The 26944-nt window shown below is 49.4% G+C and overlaps 1 protein-coding gene across 1 annotated transcript in view; it reads left to right on the top strand.

The window, feature by feature from the left end:
- The window catches only part of LOC144592973 (ALS2 C-terminal-like protein), a 73322-nt gene that overhangs the window by 28398 nt on the left and 17980 nt on the right, over positions 1 to 26944 (top strand). The window contains exons 8-16 of the mRNA XM_078398376.1: positions 466 to 576; positions 1604 to 1674; positions 3909 to 3975; positions 5490 to 5692; positions 10005 to 10070; positions 10837 to 10932; positions 19086 to 19247; positions 23242 to 23353; positions 25480 to 25557. Of these exons, the coding sequence (XP_078254502.1) occupies positions 466 to 576; positions 1604 to 1674; positions 3909 to 3975; positions 5490 to 5692; positions 10005 to 10070; positions 10837 to 10932; positions 19086 to 19247; positions 23242 to 23353; positions 25480 to 25557 (966 nt within the window). The remainder of the gene's footprint in view (positions 1 to 465; positions 577 to 1603; positions 1675 to 3908; positions 3976 to 5489; positions 5693 to 10004; positions 10071 to 10836; positions 10933 to 19085; positions 19248 to 23241; positions 23354 to 25479; positions 25558 to 26944) is intronic.

Raw genomic sequence — 26944 nt, 5'->3', positions numbered from 1 at the left:
TTTCTTGAATTTACACATATTACTACACTCTTTTAATTCATTGTTGCAACCAATCCATAAATTGACCCCTTTAACAGTCACACATCTATTTTTCACATTTCTCCTTACCCTCATTTTTTCAAATATATAATTACCCCTGAGTGCATACCTGCTCTCCCTCACTGTAAACAAACATTGGATACAGCCTTTTGCTCTAAACATTATTTGTAGAGTTTTAAAATCTACTAGGTCCATAAATCTTAGGGTTACTGATTGTGGATGATCAGCTGTGATCATATTGAATGGCGGTGCTGGCTAGAAGGGCCGAATGGCCTCCTCCTGCACCTATTGTCTAAGTTTCTCTGTTTCTATTTCAAGTTGGGGCGGAGGGGTTATTTCCACGCTGTGTGACTCTATGACTGACTGTATCGCTGCAAGATAACCCTGCTCCTGTTTGTGTTGGAAACTTATTCCTTCTCTTTGCAGGACCTCTTGTTTGCCCCCGGTCGCCGGCTCTGGGAGGATAGCAACAACTTGCCCGCGAGCTGTGGGGACTCCAGACTCCTGCTGTTTGACGACAGTCTGGTGATCGTCCAGGTAAAGATCGCTCTCAATGTTCAGTTTAGCTTAGTTTAGAGATACAGCGCGGAAACAGGTCCTTGGGCTCACCGAGTCCGCACCGACCAGCGATCCCCGCACACTAACACTATCCTACACACACTGGGGACAATTTTTACATTTACCAAGCCAATTAACCTACACATCTGTATCGAACCCGGGTCTCCGGCGCTGCATTCGCTGTAAGGCAGCAACTCTACCGCTGCACCACCGTGCAGGCAAATGCATAGATTTTTTAGATTTAGAGATACAGCGCGGAAACAGGCCCTTCGGCCCACCGGGTCCGTGCCGCCCAGCGATCCCCTCACATTAACACTACCCTACACACACTCGGGACAATTTTCACATTTTTAGGAAGGAACTAGGAACTGGAAGGAACTGCAGGTGCTGGTTTAAACCGAAGATAGACACAAAAAGCTGGAGTAACTCAGCGGGACAGGCAGCATCTCTGGGGAGAAGGAATGGGTGACGTTTCGGGTCGAGACCAGTCAGAAGAAGGGTCTCGAGCTGAAACATCATCCGTTCCTTCTCTCTAAAGATCACCCAATGGTGGCCATTGGTGTTATTTAATTGTAGTTCAGTTTAATTTAGAGATACTGTGCGGAACAGGCCCATCAGCCCTGTGAGTCCGCACCAACCGGCGATCCCCAGCACATCAACATTACCCTACACACACACTGGGGACAACTCTACACTTACACCAGGGCCAATTAACCTACAAACCTGCACATCTTTGGAGTGTGGGAGGAAACCGAAGATCTCTGAGAAAACCCACGCAGGTCACGGGGAGAACGTACAAACTCCGCACCGACGGCACCCGTAGTCTACTTGGTATCGGCCCTTTCTCCATTAGTCACAACACCCTCTGCAGTTCTGCAAAACAACCTGTTATTCTTTAGCTAGCAATTGTAAGTAGGTAAGGCAGGCTCACCACACACAACACATTAACTCTTCAACCCCCACCCTCCTCCACACTACCACCCCTCTTTACGTTTCTTTCTGCCAGGGTTCAGAAGCGAAGAGCTACAGGCTTCGCGTGGTGTGGGTAGAAAGACTGGTTGACACCAGCACTGAAAGGTGAGGAAGATACGACAGACATGGACAGCCCAGCGCGGTGTGGACTTAGTCGTTACTTTGGAAAGAGTGCCGGCAAAATTAGACAATAGACAATAGACAATAGGTGCAGGAGGAGGCCATTCGGCCCTTCGAGCCAGCACCGCCATTCAATGTGATCATGGCTGATCATTCCCAATCAGTACCCCGTTCCTGCCTTCTCCCCATACCCCCTGACTCCGCTATCCTTAAGAGCTCTATCTAGCTCTCTCTTGAATGCATTCAGAGAATTGGCCTCCACTGCCTTCTGAGGCAGAGAATTCCACAGATTCACAACTCTCTGACTGAAAATGTTTTTCCTCATCTCAGTTCTAAATGGCCTACCCCTTATTCTTAAACTGTGGCCCCTTGTTCTGGACTCCCCCAACATTGGTAACATGTTTCCTGCCTCTAACGTGTCCAAACCCTGAATAATCTTATACGTTTCGATAAGATCTCCTCTCATCCTTCTAAAATTCTCCTGGGACTGGAGTTACAGGGAGAGGTTGGACTGGCTGGGACTATTTTCTTTGGAGCGTAGGAGGCCGAGGGTGTGAGATGCTTCAGAGCTTAGAGTCATAGACTCGTAGAGTGATACAGTGTGGAAACAGGACCATCGGCCCAACCTGCCCACACCAGCCAACAATGTCCCACCTGCCTGCGCTTGGTCTATATCCCTCCAAACCTGTCCTATCTGTCCAACCGTTTCTTAAACGATGGGATAGTCCCAGCCTCAACTACCTCCTCCGGCAGCTTGTTCCATACACCCACCACCCTCTGTGTGAAAAAGTTACCCCTTGGATTCCTATTAAATCTCTTCCCCTGTCACCTTGAACCTATGTCCTCTGGTCCTCGATTCCCCTAAAAGACTCTGTGCATCTACCCGATCTATTCCTCTCATGATTTTGTACAGCTTGGTTTGGGAACAGCTCCATCCAAGACCGCAAGAAATTGCATCGAATTGTGGACTCAGCCCAGACCATCGCACAAACCAACCTCCCTCCCATTGACTCCATCTACACCTCACGCTGCCTCGGCAAGACCAGCAGCCCAGACCATCACACAAACCAACCTCCCTTCCATTGACTCCATCTACACCTCACGCTGCCTCGGCAAGGCCAGCAGCATCATCAAGGGCCAGTCTCACCCCGGCCACTCCCTCTTCTCCCCTCTCCCATCGGGCAAGAGGTACAGAAGTGTGAAAACGCACATCTCCAGATTCAGGGGCTGTTTCTTCCCAGCTGTTATCAGGCAACTGAACCATCCCACCACAACCAGAGAGCAGTGCTGAACTACTATCTACCTCATTGGAGACCGTGGACTATATTTTATCAGACTTTATCGGACATTATCTTGCACTAAACGTTATAGCCTTTATCCTTTTACCTGAAGTATGGGAACCAAGAACCAGAGGAGATACGTTTAAGGTGAGAGGGGAAAGGTTTATTTGGAACCTAAAGGTATTCAGAGGGCAATGGGTGTAAGGAACGAGCTGCCAGAGGAGGTAGTTGACGCAGGTACTGTACCAATATTTAAAAGATACTTGGACAGATATATGGATCGGACAGGTGAAGAGGGATATGGGCCAAATGCACGCAGGTGGGACTAGTGTAGATGGGGCATTTGATGAAGGATCTCGACCTCGGGGCTGAAGAAGGGTCTCGACCTGAAACGTCACCCGTTCCTTCTCTCCTGAGATGCTGCCTGACCCGTTGAGTTACTCCAGCACTCTGTGAAACGCCACCTATCCATGTTCTCCAAAGATGCTGCCTGACCCGCTGAGTTACTCCAGCACTGTGTGAAACGTCACCTATCCATGTTCTCCACAGATGCTGCCTGACCCGCTGAGTGACTCCAGCACTCTGTGAAACGTCACCTATCCATGTTCTCCAGAGATGCTGCCTGACCCGCTGAGTTACTGCAGCACTTTGTGTCTACCGGGGCTATTTGTGAGATGGGTGGAAGGTCTGGTTACATACTGTATGATTCTACTCTGACTACTATCTACCTCATTGGTGACCCTCGGACTATCCTTGATCGGACTTTGCTGGCTATACCTTGCACTGAACGTTATTCCCTTATCATGTATCTGTACACTGTGAATGGCTCGCTTGTAATCGTGTATTGTCTTTCCGCTGACTGGTTAGCACGCAACAAAAGCTTTTCACTGTACCTCGGTACACATGACAATAAACTCAACTGAAACTTGTTTTGTTCAGGGATCGATTGAAGATCATTGTTCCAGAGGAAGACTTTGTTTTCAGCATGCAGGACTCCAAGAGTGTGGTAAGCAGTGGGCTTAGAACCTGCAGCATATCAGGGGTGAGACAGGGTCTTTCAATCTGAGATATATCCAAATGCAATCCGTCCATCAGAAGAATGAGGGGGGACCTCATTGAAACGTACAGAATAGTGAGCGGCCTGGATAGAGTGGATGTGGAGAGGATGTTTCCACTAGTGGGAGAGTCTAGGACCAGAGGGCACAGCCTCAGAATTAAAGGACGTTCCTTTAGGAAGGAGATGAGGAGGAATTTCTTTAGTCAGTGGGTGGTGAATCTGTGGGATTCTTTGCCACAGAAGGCTGTGTAGGCCAAGTCAGTGGATATTTCTAAGGCAGAGATAGATAGATTCTTGATTGGTACGGGTGTCAGGGGTTATGGGGAGAAGGCAGGAGAATGGGGTTAGGTGGGAGAGACGGATCAGCCATGATTGCGTGGCGGAGTAGACTTGATGGGCCGAATGGCCTAATTCTTCTCCTATCACCAATGACGTTATGATCTTTGTGAATGGCTTTGAGTAATGTGTGATATGCATCCGCTATTCCGACTGCAATCACTGTAAGATTTAAGAATAAGATCAATGTTTACATTTGAGCCTTTTAGACTTTAGAGATAGTGTGGATACACCCCCTTCCGACCAACATGCCTCATCTACACTAGTCCCATCTGCCTTCGTTTGGCCCATATCCCTCTAAACCTGACTTATCCATGTACCTGTCTAAATGTTTCTTAAACGTTGCAATATTACTAGCCTCAACTACCTCCTCCGGCAGCTCGTTCCATACACCCACCACCCTTTGTGGACAAAAGTTGCCCCTCTGGTTTCTATTAGAAACCAGCCCTAATTTCTCTCTCCCCTGACTTTCAGTCTGAAGATGGGTCTTGATCCAAAGTATTGTTGTCCAGTGTGGGCAAGTTGGGCCGAAGGGCCTGTTTCCACGCTTTCTCACTCTATGACTCTATGACCTGCTGAGTTACTCCAGCACTCTGTGAAACGTCACCTATCCATGTTCTCCACAGATGCTGCCTGACCCGCTGAGTTACTCCAGCACTCTGTGAAACGTCACCTATCCATGTTCTCCACAGATGCTGCCTGACCCGCTGAGTTACTCCAGCACTCTGTGAAACGTCACCTATCCATGTTCTCCACAGATGCTGCCTGACCCATTGAGTTACTCCAGCACTCTGTGAAACGTTACCTATCCACGTTCTCCACAGATGCTGCCTGACCCACTGAGTTACTCCAGCACTCTGTGAAACGTCACCCATCCATGTTCTCCACAGATGTTGCCTGACCCGCTGAGTTTCTCCAGCACTCTGTGAAACGTCACCTATCCATGTTCTTCAGAGATGCTGCCTGACCCACTGAGTTACTCCAGCACTCTGTGAAACGTCACCTATCCATGTTCTTCAGAGATGCTGCCTGACCCACTGAGTTACTCCAGCACTATCTTCGGTTTTAACGGCATCTGCAGTTCCTTCCTACACGTTGACAAAGGCTCTTGTTCTTGTGGTTGGCAGACGGTGTGGCTTTGGAAGCTGAAGCAGGCGGTCAGGCAGTGCTTGGCGGGCAAGCTGGACTACCCGTTGTGGGGAGAGGGCGGTACGGAGACCACCTGCATGGTGCCCGCTCAACGCTTTGCCACCTACACCTTCCTCAGCCATCCTCGATTTACCGCTGCCACCTACGAAGGGGACTGGCACCTGGGCAAACCTCAGGGCAGGTACACCTCCGTTCACAACTTCACCTTCTTGCACAAGGTCCAGCAGAGAAATACAGCAGAAAAATACACTGAAACATGGATGTTTAGTTTAGTTTCGTTTAGTTTAGTTTAGTTTCGTTTAGTTTCGTTTAGTTTCGTTTAGTTTGGTTTGGTTTGGTTTGGTTTGGTTTGGTTTGGTTTGGTTTGGTTTGGTTTGGTTTAGTTTAGTTTAGTTTCGTTTTATATAATTTAATTCAGTTTAGTTTAGTTTAGTGTTGTTTAGTTTAGTTTAGGTTAGTTAGGTTTAGTTTAGAGATACAGTGGGGAAACAGGCCCTTCGGCCCACCGAGTTAGCGCTGACTAATGATCACCGCACTATCCCACACACACTAGGTTAATTCCCGGAATGGCGGGACTGTCATATGTTGAAAGACTGGAGCGACTAGGCTTGTATACACTGGAATTTAGAAGGATGAGAGGGGATCTTATCGAAACATATAAGATTATTAAGGGGTTGGACACGTTAGAGGCAGGAAACATGTTCCCAATGTTGGGGGAGTCCAGAACAAGGGGCCACAGTTTAAGAATAAGGGGTAGGCCATTTAGAACTGAGATGAGGAAAAACGTTTTCAGTCAGAGTTGTGAATCTGTGGAATTCTCTGCCTCAGAAGGCAGTGGAGGCCAATTCTCTGAATGCATTCAAGAGAGAGCTAGATAGAGCTCTTAAGGATAGCGGAGTCAGGGGGTATGGGGAGAAGGCAGGAACGGGGTACTGATTGGGAATGATCAGCCATGATCACATTGAATGGCGGTGCTGGCTTGAAGGGCCAAATGGCTTCCTCCTGCACCTATTGTCTATTGTCTAGCCACAATGTTTACTTTTATACCAAGCCAATTAACCTACAAACCTGCACGTCTTTGGAGTGTGGGAGGAAACCGGAATTCTCAGAGCAAACCCACGCCAGTGAATACAGACGGGATCAGGTCTCTGGCACCGTGAGGCAACAACTCTACCGCAGCGCCACCACGTTTATTGAGGGTTAATGTGTTCTGGGTAACATTGAAGTACGCTACCTACTGGCACACACCAATCTGCACCAGAACAAGGCACAAGGGTGGCACGATGATCAGAGAGCGGTCCTGAACTACTATCTACCTCATTGGTGACCCTCGGACTATCCTTGATTGGACCTTACTGGATTTTATCTTGCACTAAGCGTTATTCCTTTTGCCCTGTATCTGTACACTGCGGAAGGCTTGATTGTAATCACGTGTAGTCTTTCCGTTGATTGGATAGCATGCAACAAAAAAGCTTTTCACTCTACCCTGGTGCATGTGACAGTAAACTACTGTCTCTAACGTTATTATATTTTGTTCAGTTAAGGAGGTGAGGAGGAACGTCTTTCGTCACCAATGTCCTGTACAATTGGCCTGGGTGTAGATGTTGAGAGGTCATGTTGTAGTTGTATAAGACGTAGGTGAGGCCGCATTTAGAATACTGTGTTCAGTTCTTGGCACCGTGTTACAGGGAAGATATTGTCAAGCTTGAAAGGGATCCGAGAAGATTTACGAGGATGTTGCCAGGACTAGAGAGTGTGAGCTACAGGGAGAGGTTGGGCAGGCTGTGTCTCTATTCCATGGATGCAGGAGGATGAGGGGAGATCTTATAGAGGTGTACAAAATCATGAGAGGAATAGATCGGGTAGAGTCTCTTGCCCAAAGTAGGGGAATCGAGGACCAGAGGACATAGGTTCAAGGTGAAGGGGAAAAGATTTAATAGGAATCTGAGGGGGAACATTTGCACACAGAGGGTGGTGGGTGTATGGAACGAGCTGCCAGAGAAGATTTAGATTTTTTAGATTTAGAGATACAGCGCGGAAACAGGCCCTTCGGCCCACCGGGTCCGCACCGCCCAGCGATCCCCGCACACTAACACTATCCTACACACACACTAGGGACAATTTTTTACATTTGCCCAACCAATTAACCTACATACCTGTACGTCTTTGGAGTGTGGGAGGAAACCGAAGATCTCGGAGAAAACCCACGCAGGTCACGGGGAGAACGTACAAACTCCGTACAGACGGCGCCCGTAGTCAGGATCAAAGCTGAGTCTCCAGCGCTGCATTCGCTGTAAGGCAGCAACTCTACCGCTGCGCCACCGTGCCGCCCTGTAGTTGAGGTAGTTGAGGCTGGGACTACCCCATCATCGTTACAGTAGCTACCCCAAGAAGCAGTCAGACAGGTACATGGATTGGACAGGTTTGGAGGGATATGGACCAAGCGCAGGCAAGTGGGACTAGGGGAGCAGGGACATTGTTGGCCGGTGTGGGCAAGTTGGGCTGAATGGCCTGTTTCCACACTGTATCACTCTATGACTCAATGACTCAATGAAATCAACCTATTTTATAAATTCCCTGTCTAATAAAGGCCAAAATGCCATTTGCCTTCTTAACTACTTGTTGGAGCAGCTTGCTAGCTTTAGTCATTCATGCAGTAGGACACCTAGATCCCTCTGTATTTCACTGGTTCATACTCTGACAACCCTTTATCCTGTCTCTGTACAGTGTGGACGGCTCGATTGTAGTCATGTATTGTCTTTCCGCTGGCTGGGTAGTAAGCAACAAAAGTTTTTCGCAGTACCTCGGTACCCGTCACGATAATGATAAGCTTTAGAAACATAGAAACATAGAAAATAGATGCAGGAGTAGGCCACTCGGCCCTTCGAGCCAGCACCGCCATTCAATGTGATCATTGCTGATTTTCTAAAATCAGTACCCCATTCCTGCTTTCTCCCCATATCCCCTGATTCCATTAGCCCCAAGAGCTAAATGTAACTCTCTTGAAAAATCCAGTGAATTGGCCTCCACTGCCTTCTGCGGCAGAGAATTCCACCGATTCACAACTCTCTGGGTGAAAAAGTTTTTCCTCATCTCAGTCTGAAATGGCCTACCCCTTATTCTTAAACTGTGGCCCCTTGTCCTGGACTCCCCCAACATTGGGAACATGTTTCCTGCCTCTAACGTGTCCAACCCCTTAATAATCTTATACGTTTCGATAAGATCTCCTCTCATCCTTCTAAATTCCAGTGAGTACAAGCCCAGTCTTTCCAATCTTTCCTCATATGACAGTCCCGCCATCCCGGGGATTAATCTGGTGAACCTACGCTGCACTGACTCAATAGCAAGGACGTCCTTCCTCAAATTCGGAGACCAAAACTGCACACAGTACTCCAGATGGCTTCCATTACAGTGGGGAATGTGGAGGAGCCGATCCGGTTTAATGTTTACGTCAAATGTTTATGTAGTTGTGTGTCTTGTTGCTCTTTTGTCATGACTGTATGGCAAACCAAATTCCTCGTATGTTGCAAAACATACTTGGCTAATGAATTACAATTATGATTATGATTATGATTATGTAGGAAGGAACTGCAGATGCTGGCTTAACACGAAGGTAGACACAAAATGTTGGAGTAACTCAGCGGGACAGGCAGCATCTCTGGAGAGAAGGAATGGGTGACGTTTCGGGTCGAGACCCTTCCTCAGTCTGAAGAAGGGTCTCGACCCGAAACGTCACCTGTTCCTTCTCTCCCGACACGCTGCCTGACCCGCTGAGTTACTCCAGCACTTTGTGTCTATCTATGATTATGATTATGATTGAATTGTGGGGTAATTGTGGGGGAATTATGGGGGAAGGAACAAAGGAGGACCCAGTGTGGGGGGGGAGCGTGAGGGAGGGGGAGGGGGGGAAGAACAAAGGAGGACCCAGCGTGGGTGGGGGGGGGGGGAGCGTGAGGGAGGGGGAGGGGGGGAAGAACAAAGGAGGACCCAGCGTGGGTGGGGGGGGGGGGGGGTGCCGTGAGGGAGGGGGAGGGGGGGAAGAACACCAAGTGTGGGGGGGGGGAGGGGGGGAACAAAGGAGGACCCAACGTGGGGGGGGGGGAGGGAGGGGGAGGGGGGAAGAACAAAGGAGGACCCAACGTGGGGGGGGGAAAGAACAAAGGAGGAACCAACGAGGGGGGGGTACCATGAGGGGGGGGAAGAACAAGGGAGGACCCAACGTGTGGGGGGGGGGCCATGAGGGAGGGGGAGGGGGGGAAGAACAAAGGAGGACCGAACGTGGGTGGGGGGGAGGGTGCCGTGAGGAAGGGGGAGGGGGAAGAACAAAGGGGGACCTGGCGCAGGGAGTACTTTGTAACTTTGTCAGCCCCCCCTTTAGGTGGCGACTATTTGCATACCTTGGGTATGCAAGCAAAATAATTTCACCGTGACTTGTATACATTGATTGATTCATAAAGTATTCATCCTTCCATTCATTGTTGTTCTTCCTTCAGTGGGATCATGAAGTGGCCAGACGGACGCAACTATGCGGGACAATACGAAGGAGGGCAGGAGCACGGGTAAGTACCGACTAAACTGGACTAGACTGGAGCGACTAGGCTTGTATACACTGGAATTTAGAAGGATGAGAGGGGATCTTATCGAAACGTATAAGATTATTAAAGGGTTGGACACATTAGAGGCAGGAAACATGTTCCCAATGTTGGGGGAGTCCAGAACAAGGGGCTACAGTTTAAGAATAAGGGGTAGGCCATTTAGAACAGAGATGAGGAAAAACATTATCAGTCAGAGAGTTGTGAATCTGTGGGATTCTCTGCCTCAGAAGGCAGTGGAGGCCAGTTCTCTGAATGCATTCAAGAGAGAGTTAGATAGAGCTCTTAAGGATAGCGGAGTCAGGGGGTACGGGGAGAAGGCAGGAACGGGGTACTGATTGAGAATGATCAGCCATGATCACGAATGGCGGTGCCGGCTCGAAGGGCCGAATGGCCTCCTCCTGCATCTATTGTCTATTGTCTAAACCGCCCACCTGCACTCAGAGATGGATAGATTCTTGAATAAAGGAAGACACAAAATGCTGGAGTAACTCAGCGGGTCAGGCAGCATCTGTGGAGAACATGGATAGGTGACGTTTCACAGAGTGCTGGAGTAACTCAGCGGGTCAGGCAGCATCTCTGGAGAGAGAAGAATGGGTGACTTTTCGGGTCGAGACCCTTCTTCAGATGCAGGCACTGAACTTATTGGGGGTTGAGTGGGAGTAGCTGCTTCACTAGCAGCCGCTGTGTAATGATGATGTCCATCCAACGTCTCATTGTCTTCTCGCCCCAGGTTCGGTGTCCATGTCACGCCAGGAGCTCCCGAGAGCTTTGACTGCTACAAATGCCACTGGAAAACGGGAACGATGTGCGGGTACGGAATATGCGAGTAAGTGCAACTCAGAACCTCACACCATCATAAGTTATTATGGACACGCACCAACACACGGCTCCATCCAAGGCCGCAAGAAATCGCAGCGAATTGTGGACGCAGCCCGAAACATCACACAAACCAACGCTGCACGGTGGCGCAGCGGTAGAGTTGCTGCCTTACAGCGAACGCAGCGCCGGAGACCCGGGTTCCATCCCGACTAAGGGCGCTGTCTGTACGGAGTTTGTACGTTCTCCCCGTGACCTGCGTGGGTTTTCTCCGAGATATTCGGTTTCCTCCCACACTCCAAAGACGTGCAGATTTGTAGGTTAATTGGCTGGGCAAATGTAAAAAAAATTGTCCCTAGTGGGTGTAGGATAGTGTTAATGTGCGGGGTTCGCTGGGTGGCACGGACCCGGTGGGCCGAAGGGCCTGTTTCCTCGCTGTATCTCTAAATCTAAATCTATTCCTCCCTTCCATTGAAGCTAGACACAAAACGCTGGAGTAACTCAGCGGGTCAGGCAGCACCTCGGGAGAGAAGGAATGGGTGATGTTTTGGGTATTCGACCCTTCTTCAAACCTTTCCACTGACTCCATCTACACCTCACGCTGCCTCGGCAAGGCCAGCACCATTAAGGACCAGTCTCACCTCGGTCACTCCCTCTTCTCCCCTCTCCCATCAGGCAAGAGGTACAGAAGTGTGAAAACGCACACCTCCAGATTCAGGGACAGTTTCTTCCCAGCTGTTATCAGGCAACTGAACCATCCCACCACAACCAGAGAGCAGTGCTGAACTACTATCCACCTCATTGGTGACCCTTGGACTATCCTTGATCGGACTTTGCTGGCTTTACCTTGCACTAAACGTTATTCCCTTATCATGTATCTGTACACTGTGGACGGCTCGACTGTAATCATGTATTGTCTTTCCACTCCCGGGTCCATCCCGACTACGGGCGCTGTCTGTACGGTGTTTATACGTTCTCCCCGTGACCTGCGTGGGTTTTCCCCGAGACCGTCGGTTTCCTCCCACACTCCAAAGACGTGCAGGTTTGTAGGTTAATTGGCTTGGTGAAATGTAAAAATTGTCCCTAGTGTGTGTGGGATAGTGTTAGTGTGCGGGGATCGCTGGTCGGCGCGGACCCGGTGGGCCGAAGGGCCTGTTTCCGCGCTGTATCTCTAAACTAAACTAAATTAAATAAAAGAGTATAATACAAAGGACTGTCTGTGATAACACATCTCAGCAACTTGCATAAACTGCCTTTAATAAACACACATTCTTAACATTCTGCACCAATTTTCTGCCCATGTATAGATGCGAAAACGTACTCAACAGAATTAAATAAACGGTTGCATGGTTGCTTAGTTCTCCAACCCCATCTTCCTCTCTCGTTGTGATACCCAGATCAGCAGTACTGGGTTACATAGAAACACAGAAACATAGAAAATAGGTGAAGGAGGAGGCCATTTGGCCCTTCGAGCCAGCGCCGCCATTCATTGTGATCATGGCTGATCATCCACATTCAGTAACCCGTGACTGCCTTCTCCCCATATCCCTTGATTCCACTAGCCCCTAGAGCACTATCTAACTCTCTTTTAAATTCATCCAGTGAATTGGCCTCCACTGCCCTCTGTGACAGAAAATTCCACAAATTCACAACTCTCTGGGTGAAAAATGTTTTTTCTCACCTCAGTTTTAAACGGCCTCCCCTTTATTCTTCGACTGTGGCCCCTAGTTCTGGACTCCCCCAACATTGGGAACATTTTTCCTGCATCTAGCTTGTCCAGTTCTTTCATAATTTTATACGTCTCTATAAGATCCCCTCATCCTTCTAAACTCTGATGAATATTCCGGAATATCCAGAAGAACTCCAGTGGAGAATTGGTTGATGGTGACGGAACTATTTCATGTTAAGCCAGTCTCTGACCTCCTGCCTTGTGTCGTGCCTGTGCTGAATCAACGCTTCCCTTCAGTTGCTCAACACCTTAACTCCCCCTCCCATTCCCACACTGACCTGAGACGCAAAATGCAGGAGTAACCCAGCTGAACAGGCAGCTTCTCTGGAGAGAAGGAACGGGAGAGAAGGCAGCTTCTCTGGAGAGAAGGAATGGGAGAGAAGGCAGCTTCTCTGGAGAGAAGGAACGGGAGAGAAGGCAGCTTCTCTGGAGAGAAGGAATGGGAGAGAAGGCAGCTTCTCTGGAGAGAAGGAACGGGAGAGAAGGTAGCTTCTCTGGAGAGAAGGAATGGGAGAGAAGGCAGCTTCTCTGGAGAGAAGGAACGGGAGAGAAGGTAGCTTCTCTGGAGAGAAAGAACGGGAGAGAAGGCAGCTTCTCTGGAGAGAAGGAACGGGTGACATTTCTTCAGAAGTGTCTCGACCCAAAACGTCGCCCATTCCTTCTCTCTCCAGAGATGCCGCCTGTCCCGCTGAGTTACTCCAACGTTATTTGTCGCTCGTCGATTTAAACCAGCGTCTGCAGTTCTTTCCCCTGAACACTGACCTTTCTGTCCTGGGCCTCCTCCATTGTCAGAGTGAGGCCCAGTGCAAATTGGAGGAACAGCACCTCGTATTTCGCTTGGGCAGCTTACACCCCAGCGGTATGAACATCGACTTCTCTAACTTCAAGTAGCCCTTGCTTTCCCCTTCTCTCTCCGCCCCTCCCACACCCTAGTCGTCGTTCTAGTTTCACTGTCGTCCTGTTGAGTTTCACTGTCTGTACAACACACTAAGTCCTTCCTCACAGCCAACAGTGGGCCATTGTCCTAGCAGTCTGACGAAGAGTTCCAACCCAAAAATCTATCCATCCCCTCCACAGACGCTGCCTGACCCGCTGAGTTCCTCCAGCACTTTGTGTTTTGCTCAAGGTTCCAGCGTCTGCAGTTCCTTGTGTCCCCACTACGATAACTCCAGTCACATAGAAGCAGAGTAAACAGGTGCTGGAGGAGGCCATTCGGCCCTTAGTGCCAGCACCACCATTCAATATGATCATAGCTGATCATCCACAATCAGTACCCCGTTCCTGCTTTCTCCCCATACCCCTTGATTCCATTAGCCATAAGAGCTAAATCAAACAGTGTAGGAAAAAAAACTGCAGTTGCTAGTTAAAATCGAAGGTAGACACAAAATGCTGGAGTAACTCAGCGGGTCAGGCAGCATCTCGGGAGAGAAGCAATGGGTGACGTTTCGGGTCTCGACCCTTCTTCAGACCTTCTGAAGAAGGGTCTCGACCCGAAACGTCACCCATTCCTTCTCTCCCGAGATGCTGCCTGACCCGCTGAGTTACTCCAGCATTTTGTGTCTATTTTCGAGCTAAATCAAACTCTCTCTTGAATGCATTCAGAGAATTGGCCTCCACTGCCTTCTGAGGCAGAGAATTCCACAGATTCACAACTCTCTGAGTGAGAAAGTTTTTTCCTCATCTCAGTCCTAAATGGCCGACCCCTTGTTCTTACGCCACTGATTGTTGCTTCACTTCCTCCTTTATTGTGAAGAAATATGTTCTGCATTGCTTTAATTAGCTTATTTCTAAATTTAGAAGATAGAACAGGAACACTCCCGTCAGTCCATCGTGTCCGTGCCTAACATGATGCCAAGAAAGACCGTTATCTGCCTGCATGTAATCCATGTCCCTCCATATCCATGTGCCTGTCTAAAAGCCTCTTAAACACCACTATCGTATGTATCTGCCTCCACCACCACCCCTGGCAGTGCGTTCAAGTTTGGGTTTCCAACTATCTCACTCCCAAATAATGGACAAAGGGTGACGTCACCGCCCCGCGCCCCACGTGACCTCACCCAGCCAGCGGCCACGTGCTCCCGCTCCACTAATGGGTTACTGATTGAGGGACGATCAGCCATGATCACAGTGAACGGCGGTGCTGGCTCGAAGGGCCGAATGGCCTCCTCCTGCACCTATTGTCTATTGTTTATTCTCCCCATAACCCCTGGCACCCGCACTAATCAAGAATCTATCCATCTCTGCCTTAAAAATACCCACTGACTTAGACAATAGACAATAGACAATAGGTGCAGGAGGAGGCCATTCGGCCCTTCGACCCAGCACCGCCATTCAATGTGATCATGGCTGATCATTCTCAATCAGTACCCCGTTCCTGCCTTCTCCCCATACCCCCTGACTCCGCTATCCTTAAGAGCTCTATCTAGCTCTCTCTTGAATGCATTCAGAGAATTGGCCTCCACTGCCTTCTGAGGCAGAGAATTCCACAGATTCACAACTCTCTAACTGAAAAAGTTTTTCCTCATCTCAGTTCTAAACGGACTACCCCTTATTCTTAAACTGTGGCCCCTTGTTCTGGACTCCCCCAACATTGGGAACATGTTTCCTGCCTCTAACGTGTCCAACCCCTTAATAATCTTATACGTTTCGATAAGATCTCCTCTCATCCTTCTAAATTCCAGTGTATACAAGCCTAGTCGCTCCAGTCTTTCAACATATGACAGTCCCGCCATTCTGGGAATTAACCTAGTAAACCTACGCTGCACGCTCTCAATAGCAAGAATATCCTTCCTCAAATTTGGAGACCAAAACTGCACACAGTACTCCAGGTGCGGTCTCACTAGGGCCCTGTACAACTGCAGAAGGACATCTTTGCTCCTATACTCAACTCCTCTTGTTATGAAGGCCAACATTCCATTGGCTTTCTTCACTGCCTGCTGTACCTGCATGCTTCCTTTCAGTGACTGATGCACTAGGACACCCAGATCTCGTGCCTGTCTAAAAGCCTCTTAAACACCACTATTTTATGTATCTGCCTCCACCACCACCCCTGGCAGTGCGTTTAAGTTTGGGTTGCCAACTATCTCACTCCCAAATAATGGACAAAGGGTGACGTCATCGCCCCGCGCCCCACGTGACCTCACCCAGCCAGCGGCCACGTGCTCCCGCTCCACCAATGGGTTACTGATTGTGGGACGATCAGCCATGATCACAGTGAATGGTGGTGGTGGTGGTGCTGGCTCGAAGGGTAGAATGGCCTCCTCCTGCACCTATTGTCTATTGTTTATTCTCCCCATAACCTCTGACACCCGTACTAATCAAGAATCTATCTATTTCTGCCTTAAAAATACCCACTGACTTAGACAATGGACAATAGGTGCAGGAGGAGGCCATTCGGCCCTTCGAGCCAGCACCGCCATTCAATGTGATCATGGCTGATCATTCTCAATCAGTACCCCATTCCTGCCTTCTCCCCATACCCCCTGACTCCGCTATCCTTAAGAGCTCTATCTAGCTCTCTCTTGAATGCATTCAGAGAATTGGCCTCCACTGCCTTCTGAGGCAGATAATTCCACAGATTCACAACTCTCTGACTGAAAAAGTTTTTCCTCATCTCCGTTCTAAATGGCTGACCCCTTATTCTTAAACTGTGGCCCCTGGTTCTGGACTCCCCCAACATTGGGAACATGTTTCCTGCCTCTAACGTGTCCAACCCCTTAATAATCTTATACGTTTCGATAAGATCTCCTCTCATCCTTCTAAATTCCAGCGTTGCTATCCACAGCCTTCTGTGGCAAAGAATCCCACAGATTTACCGCCCTCTGACGAAAGAAATTCCACCTTATCTCCTTCCTAAAAGAACGTCCTTTAATTCTGAGGCTGTGCCCTCTGGTCCTAGACTCTCCCACTAGTGGAAACATCCTCTCCACATCCACCTTTCATTATTTGGTACATTTCAATGAGGTTCCCCTCTCGTTCTTCTAAACTCCAGCGAGTACAGGCCCAGTGCCGACAAACGCTCATCATAGGTTAACCCACTCATTCCTGGGATCGTTCTCGTAAACCTCCTCTGGACCCTCTCTAGAGCCGGCACATCCTTCCTCAGATGTGGGGCCTGATTCTGGTCTTCAATGCCCCGACCGATGAAGGTGAGCAGTGTACACCACACCAGATGATCAAGGGGATCACGTTCACTTGTTCACTGTACCTCGGTGCACGTGACAGTAAAATAAACTGATTTGTGCGTTCAGTGGACACAGCCTGACGTCCGGAAAGTGAAATTGGGAAAGTATCCCTTTAAGCGTAGAAAGCTTTCCATAAATGGGCAGCGCAGCGGGTAAAGCTGCTGCCTCACAGCGCCAGAGACCCGGGTTCCATCCCGACTACGGGCACTGTCTGTACGCAGTTTGTACGTTCTCCCCGTGACCTGCGTGGGTTTTCTCCGGGTGCTCCGGTTTCCACCCACACTCCAAAGACGTGCAGGTTTGTAGGTTCACTGGCTTCTGTAAGTTATCCCTGGTGTGTTGGATAGAACTGGTCATAGAGTCACAGAGTGATATAGTGTGGAGACAGGCCCTTCATAGAGTCACAGAGTGATATAGTGTGGAGACAGGCCCTTCATAGAGTCACAGAGTGATATAGTGTGGAGACAGGCCCTTCATAGAGTCACAGAGTGATACAGTGTGGAAACAGGCCCTTCATAGAGTCACAGAGTGATACAGTGTGGAAACAGGCCCTTCATAGAGTCACAGAGTGATACAGTGTGGAAACAGGCCCTTCATAGAGTCACAGAGTGATACAGTGTGGAAACAGGCCCTACGGCCCAACTCGCCCACACCGGCCAACAATGTCCCAGCTACCCTAGTCCCACCTGCCTGCGTTTGGTCCATATCCCTCCAAACCTGTCCTATCCATGTACCTGTCCAACTGTTTCTTAAACGATGGATCGAGGAGGAAGATGTCGATGTTCATACCGCTGGGGTGTAAACTACCCAAGCGAAATATGAGGTGCTGTTCCTCCAATTTGCGCTGGGCCTCACTCTGACAATGGAGGAGGCCCAGGACAGAAAGGTCAGATTGGGAGTGGGAGGGGGAGTTGAAGTGCTGAGCCACCGGGAGATCAGGTTGGTTAAGACGGACTGAGCGGAGGTGTTTCTTAAACGATGGGATAGTCCCGGCCTCAACTGCCTCCTCTGGCAGCTCGTTCCATGCACCCACCGCCCTCTGTGTGGAAAGTGTATGGGTGGTCATTGGTTGGCATGACCTCAGTGGGCTGAAGGGTCTGTTTTCATGTTGTGTCTCGAGTCTAAACAGCTTTTTCATGTCCCCATTAATTGCTGACACTCAGAATACACATTCGTACACCTCGCCTCTCATCCCACTGAATCAGGGTTGGCCCATTGCCCACAGTATTCCGTGGTTACTCTCTGAGAGGGATAAACAATGAACAGATTGCTGCCTGTGTACACTCGTTGTGTAGCCTCATTTGTTAGCACATATCTGAACTTTGCGTGGGCAGGTTCAAGTCTGGCTGGGGATTTTGTTTCCCCCAGTTTATTTTAGTTTAGTTTGGTTTCGAGATACAGCTTGGAAACAGGCCCTTTGGCCCACCGAGTCCATGCCGACCAGCGATCCCCGCACACTAGCACGACTATCCCGCACACACTAAGGACAATTTACGACCTTCACTGAAGCCAATTGACCTACAAACCTGAGGTAGACACAAAATGCTGGAGTAACTCAGCGCGTCAGGCAGCATCTCTGGAGAGATGGAAAGGGTGATGTTTCAGGTCCTCGACCAGAAACGTCACCCATTCCATCTCTCCAGAGATGCTGCCTGACCCGTTGAGTTGCTCCAGCATTTTGTGTCTCCCTTCGATGTAAACCAGCATCTGCAGTTCTTTCCTACGCAACCTACAAACCTGCACGTCTTTGGAGTGTGGGAGGAAACCGGAGCACCCGGAGAAAACCCACGCAGGTCACGGGGAGAACGTGCAAACTCCGTACAGACAGCACCCGTAGTCGGGATGGAACCCGGGTCTCGGGCGCTGTGAGGCAGCAAATCTACCGCTGCACCACTGTTAAATGGTGTGTATATCAGAACATCCTGCACCTCAATGTGAAACAGTACTTTTAAAGTTGTCCAGTTTCCTTCTCTTCTGACTCTCAGTCTGATGAAGTCTCGACCCGAAAAGTCACCTATTCCTTTTCTCCAGAGATGCTGCCTGACCCGCTGAGTTACTCCAGCACTCTGTGAAACGTCACCTATCCATGTTCTCCACAGATGCTGCCTGACCCAGAGTTACTCCAGCACTCTGTGAAACGTCACCTATCCATGTTCACCAGAGATGCTGCCTGACCCTCTGAGTTAATGCAGCACTTTGTGTCTCTCTTCTTTAAAGTCTCTCTCTCTCTCTCTTTCTCTCTCTCCACAGGTATGGAAATGGCACGGTTTATAAAGGTCACTTCCAAGACAAACAAAGACATGGATTTGGAATTCTAAAAAACTCAGGGTTGAAAAATCTCCCCTTCATGTATGTGGGGCACTGGGAAAACGACAAGAAATCGGGATATGGAGTCTTGGATGATCCTGACAGGTAAGGACGCCATCTTTCCAGCGGTAGAGTTGCCGCCTTACAGCGAATGCAGCGCCGGAGACCCGGGTTCCATCCCGACTACGGGTGCTGTCTGTACGGAGTTTGTACGTTCTCCCCGTGACCGGCGTGGGTTTTCTCCGAGAACTTTGGTTTCCTCCCACACTCCAAAGACGTGCGGGTTTGTAGGTGAATTGGCTTGGTGTAACAATTGTCCCTAGTGTGTGTATGGTTGTGTTAGTGTGCGGGGATCGCTGGTCAGTGCAGACACAGTGGGCTGAAGGGCCTGTTTCTGCGCCGTATCTCTAAATAAAAGTAAATACTGAAGTAAAGTACTCTTGGGCCCCTCATAACTAATATAGACACTAGTCTGTGTAAGTAGACTCCAAGTTAACTCAAGGCACGGTGGCGCAGCGGTAGAGTTGATGCCTTACAGCGCCAGAGACCCAGGTTCCATCCTGACTAGGGTTGCCAACTGTCCCGTATTAGCCCGTATTTTGGGCTAAATTGGTCTGTCCCGTACGGGAGCGCTCTTTTGTCCCATATTAGGCATGGGGGCCGCTGTACGTCCAGACACTGTAGGCCTGGGGGCATCTGTAGCCCGGACAGTGTAGGCCCGGACACTGTGGGCCGCTGGCTGGGTGACGTCGCCTTTTGTCTCTTATTTGGGAGTGAGGAAGTTGGCAACCCTAATTCCGACTACGGGGTTAATTGGCTTCTGTAAAATTGCCCTTATTCACTAGCAAGTGGATAGGAAAGTGTGTGATAACATAGAAGTCCAGAGCACGGGTGATCAATGGCCAGTGTGGACTCGTTGGTCCGAAGAGTCTGTTCAATGCTGTATCTTTAAACTAAACTAAACTTGAGAGGAGAGTTCATGTTCATGTGCAGTGGGAGCAGAATTAGGCCATTCGGCCCATCAAGTCTACTCCGCCATTCAATCATAGCTGATCTATCTCTCCCTCTCAACCCCATTCTCCTACCTTCTCCCCATAACCCCTGACACCCGCACTAATCAAGAATCTATCTATCTCAGCCTTCTGTGGCAAAGAATCCCACAGATTCACCACCCTCTGACTAAAGAAATTCCTCCTCATCCCCTTTCTAAAGGAACGTCCTTTAATTCTGAGGCTGTGACCTCTGGTCCTAGACTCTCCCACTAGTGGAAACATCCTCTCCACATCCACTCTATCCAGGGAGTGTTTAGGATGGGCCCTTTCCAATTGCTGAGCATTAATTGACACCTTCTTGTTTCGATTCCTTAACCAATGGATATTTTTTTCCTTGGTGAATTCCTTTATCTTTCCTTCATCAACTTTCTGCTGGAAAAAAACGCAACTTAAAATCATACAATTTGGCCTTGACTAAACTTTCAGCTAGAGTATCAATTGTGTATCTTGTTTGCTTCCTGAGATGGATTAGAGTTATAGATTCATAGAGCTGTACAGTACAGAACAGGCCCTTCAGCCCACCTTGTCCACGCTGACCAAGTTGGCATACTGGGTAGGGTTGCCAACTTCCTCACTCCCAAATAAGGGACAAAGGGCGACGTCACCGCCCCGCGCCCCATGTAACCTCACCCAGCCAGCGGCCACGTGCTCCCGCTCCACCAATGGCAGCCGCCTGGGTCTGGAGGCGGGTTGCTACACAACCTCCGTTAGGCGGCGCCCGGGCCTACACTGTCCGGGGCTGCTGCAGCCCCCGGGCTTTAGTGTCCAGGCCTACAGTGTCCGGGCCTACAGTGTCCGGGCCTACAGTGTCTGGGCCTACAGTGTCCGGGCCTACAGTGTCCGGGCCTACAGTGCCCGGGCCTATGGCGGCCCCCAGGCCTACAGTGTCCGGGCCTACCATGTCCAGAACTACAGCGCCCCCCCGGGCCTACAGTGTTCGGGCCTACAGTGTCCGGGCCTACAGTGTCCGGGCCTACAGTGTCCGGGCCTACAGTGTCCGGGCCTACAGTGCCCGGGCCTACGGCGGCCCCCAGGCCTATAGTGTCCGGGCCTACCATGTCCGGAACTACAGCGCCCCCCCGGGCCTAATATGGGACAAGGGCGGTCCAGTACGGGACAAACCAATTTAGCCCAAAATACGGGATGTCTCGGCTAATATGGGACAGTTGGCAACCCTTAATGCTGGGCAGTCCTAGTTTCCTGCATTCGGCCCACACTGAGGTATAGATAGGGTAGACAGTCACAATATTTTCTCCCAGGATGGAAACATCAAAGCCGACAGAGAATTTAAAAGACTGGAATTTAGAAGACTGAGGGGGAATCTTAATGAAACATCTAAAATTCTTAAGGGGTTGGAGAGGCTAGATGCGGGAAAATTGTTCCCGATGTTGGGGAAGTCCAGAACCAGGAGTCACAGCTTAAGGATAAGTGGGAAGTCTTTTAGGACCGAGATGAGAAAACATTTCTTCACACAGAGAGTGGTGAGTCTGTGGAATTCTCTGCCACAGAAGGTAGTTGAGGCCAGTTCATTGGCTATATTTAAGAGGGAGTTAGATGTGGCCCTTGTGGCTAAAGGGATCAGGGGGTATGGAGAGAAGGCAGGTACAGGATACTGAGCTGAATGATCAGCCATGATCATATTGAATGGCGGTGCAGGCTCGAAGGGCCGAATGAACTACTCCTGCACCTATTTTCTATGTTTCTATGTTTCTAGAATAACTTTAAGCTTTGCGTATTAGAGTCAGGAAGTCACGTTGCAGCTTTATAGGACCGTAGTTAGTCCATATTTGGAGCGCTATGTGCAGTTCTGGTCATCCCATTACAGGAAGGATGTGGAAGCTTTAGCACAGTGCCAGAGACCCGGGTTCGATCCTGACTTCGGGTGCTGTCTGTGTGTGGAGTTTGCACGTTCACCCCGTGACCGCGTGGGTTTTCCCCGGGTGCTCCGGTTTCATCCCAAAGACGTGCGGGTTTGCAGGTTAATCGGCCCCTCTGTAAATCGCCCCCTAGTGTGCAGGGAGTGGATGAGAAAGTGGGATAACGTGGAACTAGTGTGAATGGGTGATCGATGGTCGGTGTGGACTCGACGGGCCGAAGGGCCTGTTTCCATGCTGTATCTCGAAACTAAAAATGAATGCATCTACTTCTTGCCACAGACGGCAGTGGAGGCCAAGTCATTGGGTATTTTTAAAGGGGAGATTGACAGATTCTTGATTAGTAAGAGTGACAAGGTTTATGGGGGGAAGGCAGGAACGGGGTACTGATTGAGTATGATCAGCCATGATCACTGTGAATGGCAGTGCTCGCTTGAAGGGCCAAATGGCCTCCTCCTGCACCTATTGTCTATAAGAATAAGGGGTAGGCCATTTAGAACTGAGATGGGGAAAAACTTTTTCTGTCAGAGAGTTGTGAATCTGTGGAATTCTCTGCCTCAGAAGGCAGTGGAGGCCGATTCTCTGAATGCATTCAAGAGAGAGCTAGATAGAGCTCTTAAGGATAGCGGAGTCAGGGGGTATGGGGAGAAGGCAGGAACGGGGTACTGATTGAGAATGATCAGCCATGATCACATTGAATGGTGGTGCTGGCTCAAAGGGCCGAATGGCCTCCTCCTGCACCTATTGTCTATTGACTTTCCACTCGTCACTTTGATTTTGTGTTTCATGTAAGTTGTTGTGTTTTATCACTCGGTGTACACAGAATGCTGGAGTAACTCAGCGGGTCAGGTAGCATCTCGGGAGAGAAGGAATGGGTGACCTTTCTGGTCGAGACCCTTCTTCAATCTGAAGAAGGGTCTCGACCCATTCCTTCTCTCCCTCGAGATGCTGCCTGTCCCGCTGAGTTACTCCAGCATTTTGTGTCTACCTTCGATTTAAACCAGCATCTGGAGTTGTTCCTGCACTGTGTTTTATCACTGTTGGCAGACCAATATTCCTCCTGGGATAAATAAAGTTCTATCGTATCGTACCGTATCGTGTCGTATGAGTTGAAATTGCGTTACTTTCCAAAAGGTTAGCTGAACATTAACTGAATTCTCCGATCCAACGCAGGGGAGAGAGGTACATTGGCTCGTGGTTGGAAGATCGCAGACATGGAGAGGGCATTGTAGTCACTCAGTCCGGACTCTGTTACGAAGGAACGTTCCACAACAACAAGATGCTGGTGAGTAGCGAGCCATCCCTGCACTGGTTCGACAAGACTGGGAGCAACACCCTACCCACTGTGAGACACACAACGCCGCAGTAACTCAGTGGGTCAGGCAGCATCTGTGGAGAACATGGATAGGTGACGTTTCACAGAGTGCTGGAGTAACTCAGTGGGTCAGGCAGCATCTGGGGAGAACATGGATAGGTGACGTTTCACAGAGTGCTGGAGTAACTCAGTGGGTCAGGCAGCATCTGTGGAGAACATGGATAGGTGACGTTTCACAGAGTGCTGGAGTAACTCAGCGGGTCAGGCAGCATCTGTGGAGAAGATGGATAGGTGACGTTTCACAGAGTGCTGGAGTAACTCAGCGGGTCAGGCAGCATCTCTGGAGGACGTGGATAGGGGTTGGATCCTTCTGACACAATAACATAACAAGAGGAAACTGAGTTATAAACAACGAACAATAGAAAGCCAGACCTCTAACTGCGGTGTGGTGGGAGGAACTGCAGGTTAATTAGCTTCTGTAAATTGTCCCTGGTGTACGGGTGATCGCTGGTCGGCGCGGACTCGGTGGGCTGAAGGGCCAGTTTCCACGCTGTATCTCCAAAACTAAAACACGCTGTAACTCTAAAGAGAACTAAGGTGAAGGTTTGGGAGCGGGTTTGATCAGCAGATGCCTGGAGTAAGTGACAAAGGGTAGAGGTGAAATGAGAACAAAATGGTGTCAAACAAAGAGAGGATTGAAATCTAGCTTCGTTTATTATTGCATAGAAACATAGAAAATAGATGCCATTCGGCCCTTCGAGCCAGCACCACCATTCATTGTGATCATGGCTGATCATCCACAATCAGTAACCCGTGCCTGCCTTCTCCCCATATCCCTTGATTACGCTAGCCCCTAGAGCTCTATCTAACAACAGAATACTGAGGGTGGTGGGTGTATGGAACAAGCTGCCGGAGGAGGTAGTTGACAACAGACAATAGACAACAGGTGCAGGAGTAGGCCATTTGGCCCTTCGAGCCAGCACCACCATTCAATGTGATCATGGCTGATCATTCTCAATCAGTACCCCGTTCCTGCCTTCTCCCCATACCCCCTGACACCGCTATCCTTAAGAGCTCTATCAAGCTCTCTCTTGAATGCATTCAGAGAATTGGCCTCCACTGCCCTCTGAGGCAGAGAATTCCACAGATTTACAACTCTCTGACTGAAAAAGATTTTCCTCATCTCAGTTCTAAATGGCCTATCCCTTATTCTTAAACTGTAGCCCCTGGTTCTGGACTCCCCCAACATTGGGAACATGTTTCCTGCCTCTAACGTGTCCAACCCCTTAATAATCTTATATGTTTCGATAAGATCCCCTCTCATCCTTCTAAATTCCAGTGTATACAAGCCTAGTCGCTCCAGTCTTTCAACATATGACAGTCCCGCCATTCTGGGAATTAACCTAGTAAACCTACGCTGCACGCTCTCAATAGCAAGAATATCCTTCCTCAAATTTGGAGACCAAAACTGCACACAGTACTCCAGGTGCGGTCTCACTAGGGCCCTGTACAACTGCAGAAGGACATCTTTGCTCCTATACTCAACTCCTCTTGTTATGAAGGCCAACATTCCATTGGCTTTCTTCACTGCCTGCTGTACCTGCATGCTTCCTTTCAGTGACTGATGCACTAGGACACCCAGATCTCATTGTACGTCCCCTTTTCCTAACTTGTCACCATTTAGATAATAATCTGCCTTCCTATTCTTACCACCAAAGTGGATAACCTCACACTTATCCACATTAAACTGCATCTGCCATGCATCCGCCCACTCACACAACCTGAGTTACTCCAGCACTCTGTGAAACGTCACCTATCCATGTTCTCCAGAGATGCTGCCTGACCCGCTGAGTTACTCTAGCACTCTGTGAAACGTCACCTATCCATGTTCTCCACAGATGCTGTCTGACCCGCTGAGTTACTCCAGCACTCTGTGAAACGTCACCAATCTATGTTCTCCACAGATGCTGCCTGACCCGCTGAGTTTTTTTCAATGATTCGATGATTCAGTGCTACTTTATTGAATGTAATTATTGAATGAGTGTGGGCGTTCTGAACTGTTTGAGCGTTATCGTTACTCTTTGTGTAATCGGCAGGGTCCGGGCACCATCGTGTCAGAGGATGACTCAGCTTACGAAGGCGAGTTTACAGAAGACCTTGTGCTGACTGGAAAGGTACGGGTTTGGACCTGTGTGCGGTCACCTGCAGTTAACTGCGCTCTGAATAATGAAAACGCAGCAGTGAAATATTGGCAAATATCAAGAGACTTATAAATAGGGATGGTTTTACAATCCAGCTGGGAACTTGGGAACTGGGAACTTAGATGCAGGTAACACAGAGCTCAGTGCAGTGCTTACTTTAGTTTAGTTTAGTTTAATTTTGTTTAGTTGTTCAGTTTGGCGGTCACGGTGGCGCAGCGGTAGAGTTGCCGTCTTACAGCGAATGCAGCGCCGGAGACCCGGGTTCCATCCCGACTACGGGCGCCGTCTGTGCGGAGTTTGTACGTTCTCCCCGTGACCCGCATGGGTTTTCTCCGAGATCTTCGGTTTCCTCCCACACTCCAAAGTCGTGCAGGTTTGTAGGTTAATTGGCTTGGTGTAAGTGTAAATTGTCCCAATAGACAATAGGTGCAGGAGGAGGCCATTCGGCCCTTCGCACCAGCACCGCCATTCAATGTGATCATGGCTGATCATTCTCAATCAGTACCCCGTTCCTGCCTTCTCCCCATACCCCCTGACTCCGCTATCCTTAAGAGCTCTATCTAGCTCTGTCTTGAATGCATTCAGAGAATTGGCCTCCACTGCCTTCTGAGGCAGAGAATTCCACAGATTCACAACTCTCTGACTGAAAAGGTTTTTCCTCATCTCAGTTCTAAATGGCCTATCCCTTATTCTTAATCTGTGGCCCCTTGTTCTGGACTCCCCCAACATTGGGAACATGTTTCCTGCCTCTAACGTGTCCAAACCCTTAATAATATTATACGTTTCGATAAGATCTAGTGGGTGCAGGATAGTGTTAGTGTGCGGGGATCGCTGGTCGGTACGGACTCGGTGGGCTGAAGGGCCTGTTTCAATGCTGTATCTCTAAACTAAACTAAAGTTTGGTTTAAAGGTACAGTGTTGAAACAGGCCCTTCGGCCCACTGAGTCTGCGCCGACCAGTGATCACCCCGTACACTAGTTCTATCCCACACGCACTAGGGACAATTTACAGAAGCCAATTAACCTACAAACCTTTGGAGTGCGGGAAGAATCCGGAGCACCTGGAGAAATCCCACGCAGGTCACGGGGAGAATGTGTAAACTCCACATAGACAACATCCGTAGTCAGGATGGCGCCCGGGTCTCTGACGCTGTAAGGCAGCAACTCTACCGCTGCACCACCGTGCCGCCCGTATTTAGATTAAACTCAAACGTGTCGACAACAGAGTGCTACAGTTCCTGGTTTAGTTTAGTTTAGTTTATTATAGAGTGGCTGAGGTTTTCTAAGACCAAAAGACATAGGAGCAGAATTAGACCATTCGGCCCATCAAGTCTACTCCGCCATTCAATCACGGCTGAACT

Source organism: Rhinoraja longicauda, chromosome 4 (genome assembly GCF_053455715.1).
Source record: "Rhinoraja longicauda isolate Sanriku21f chromosome 4, sRhiLon1.1, whole genome shotgun sequence".
NCBI lineage: Eukaryota > Metazoa > Chordata > Chondrichthyes > Rajiformes > Arhynchobatidae > Rhinoraja > Rhinoraja longicauda.
Note: the sequence above shows the minus strand (reverse complement) of the source record. Positions and strands in the feature narration are given on the sequence as shown.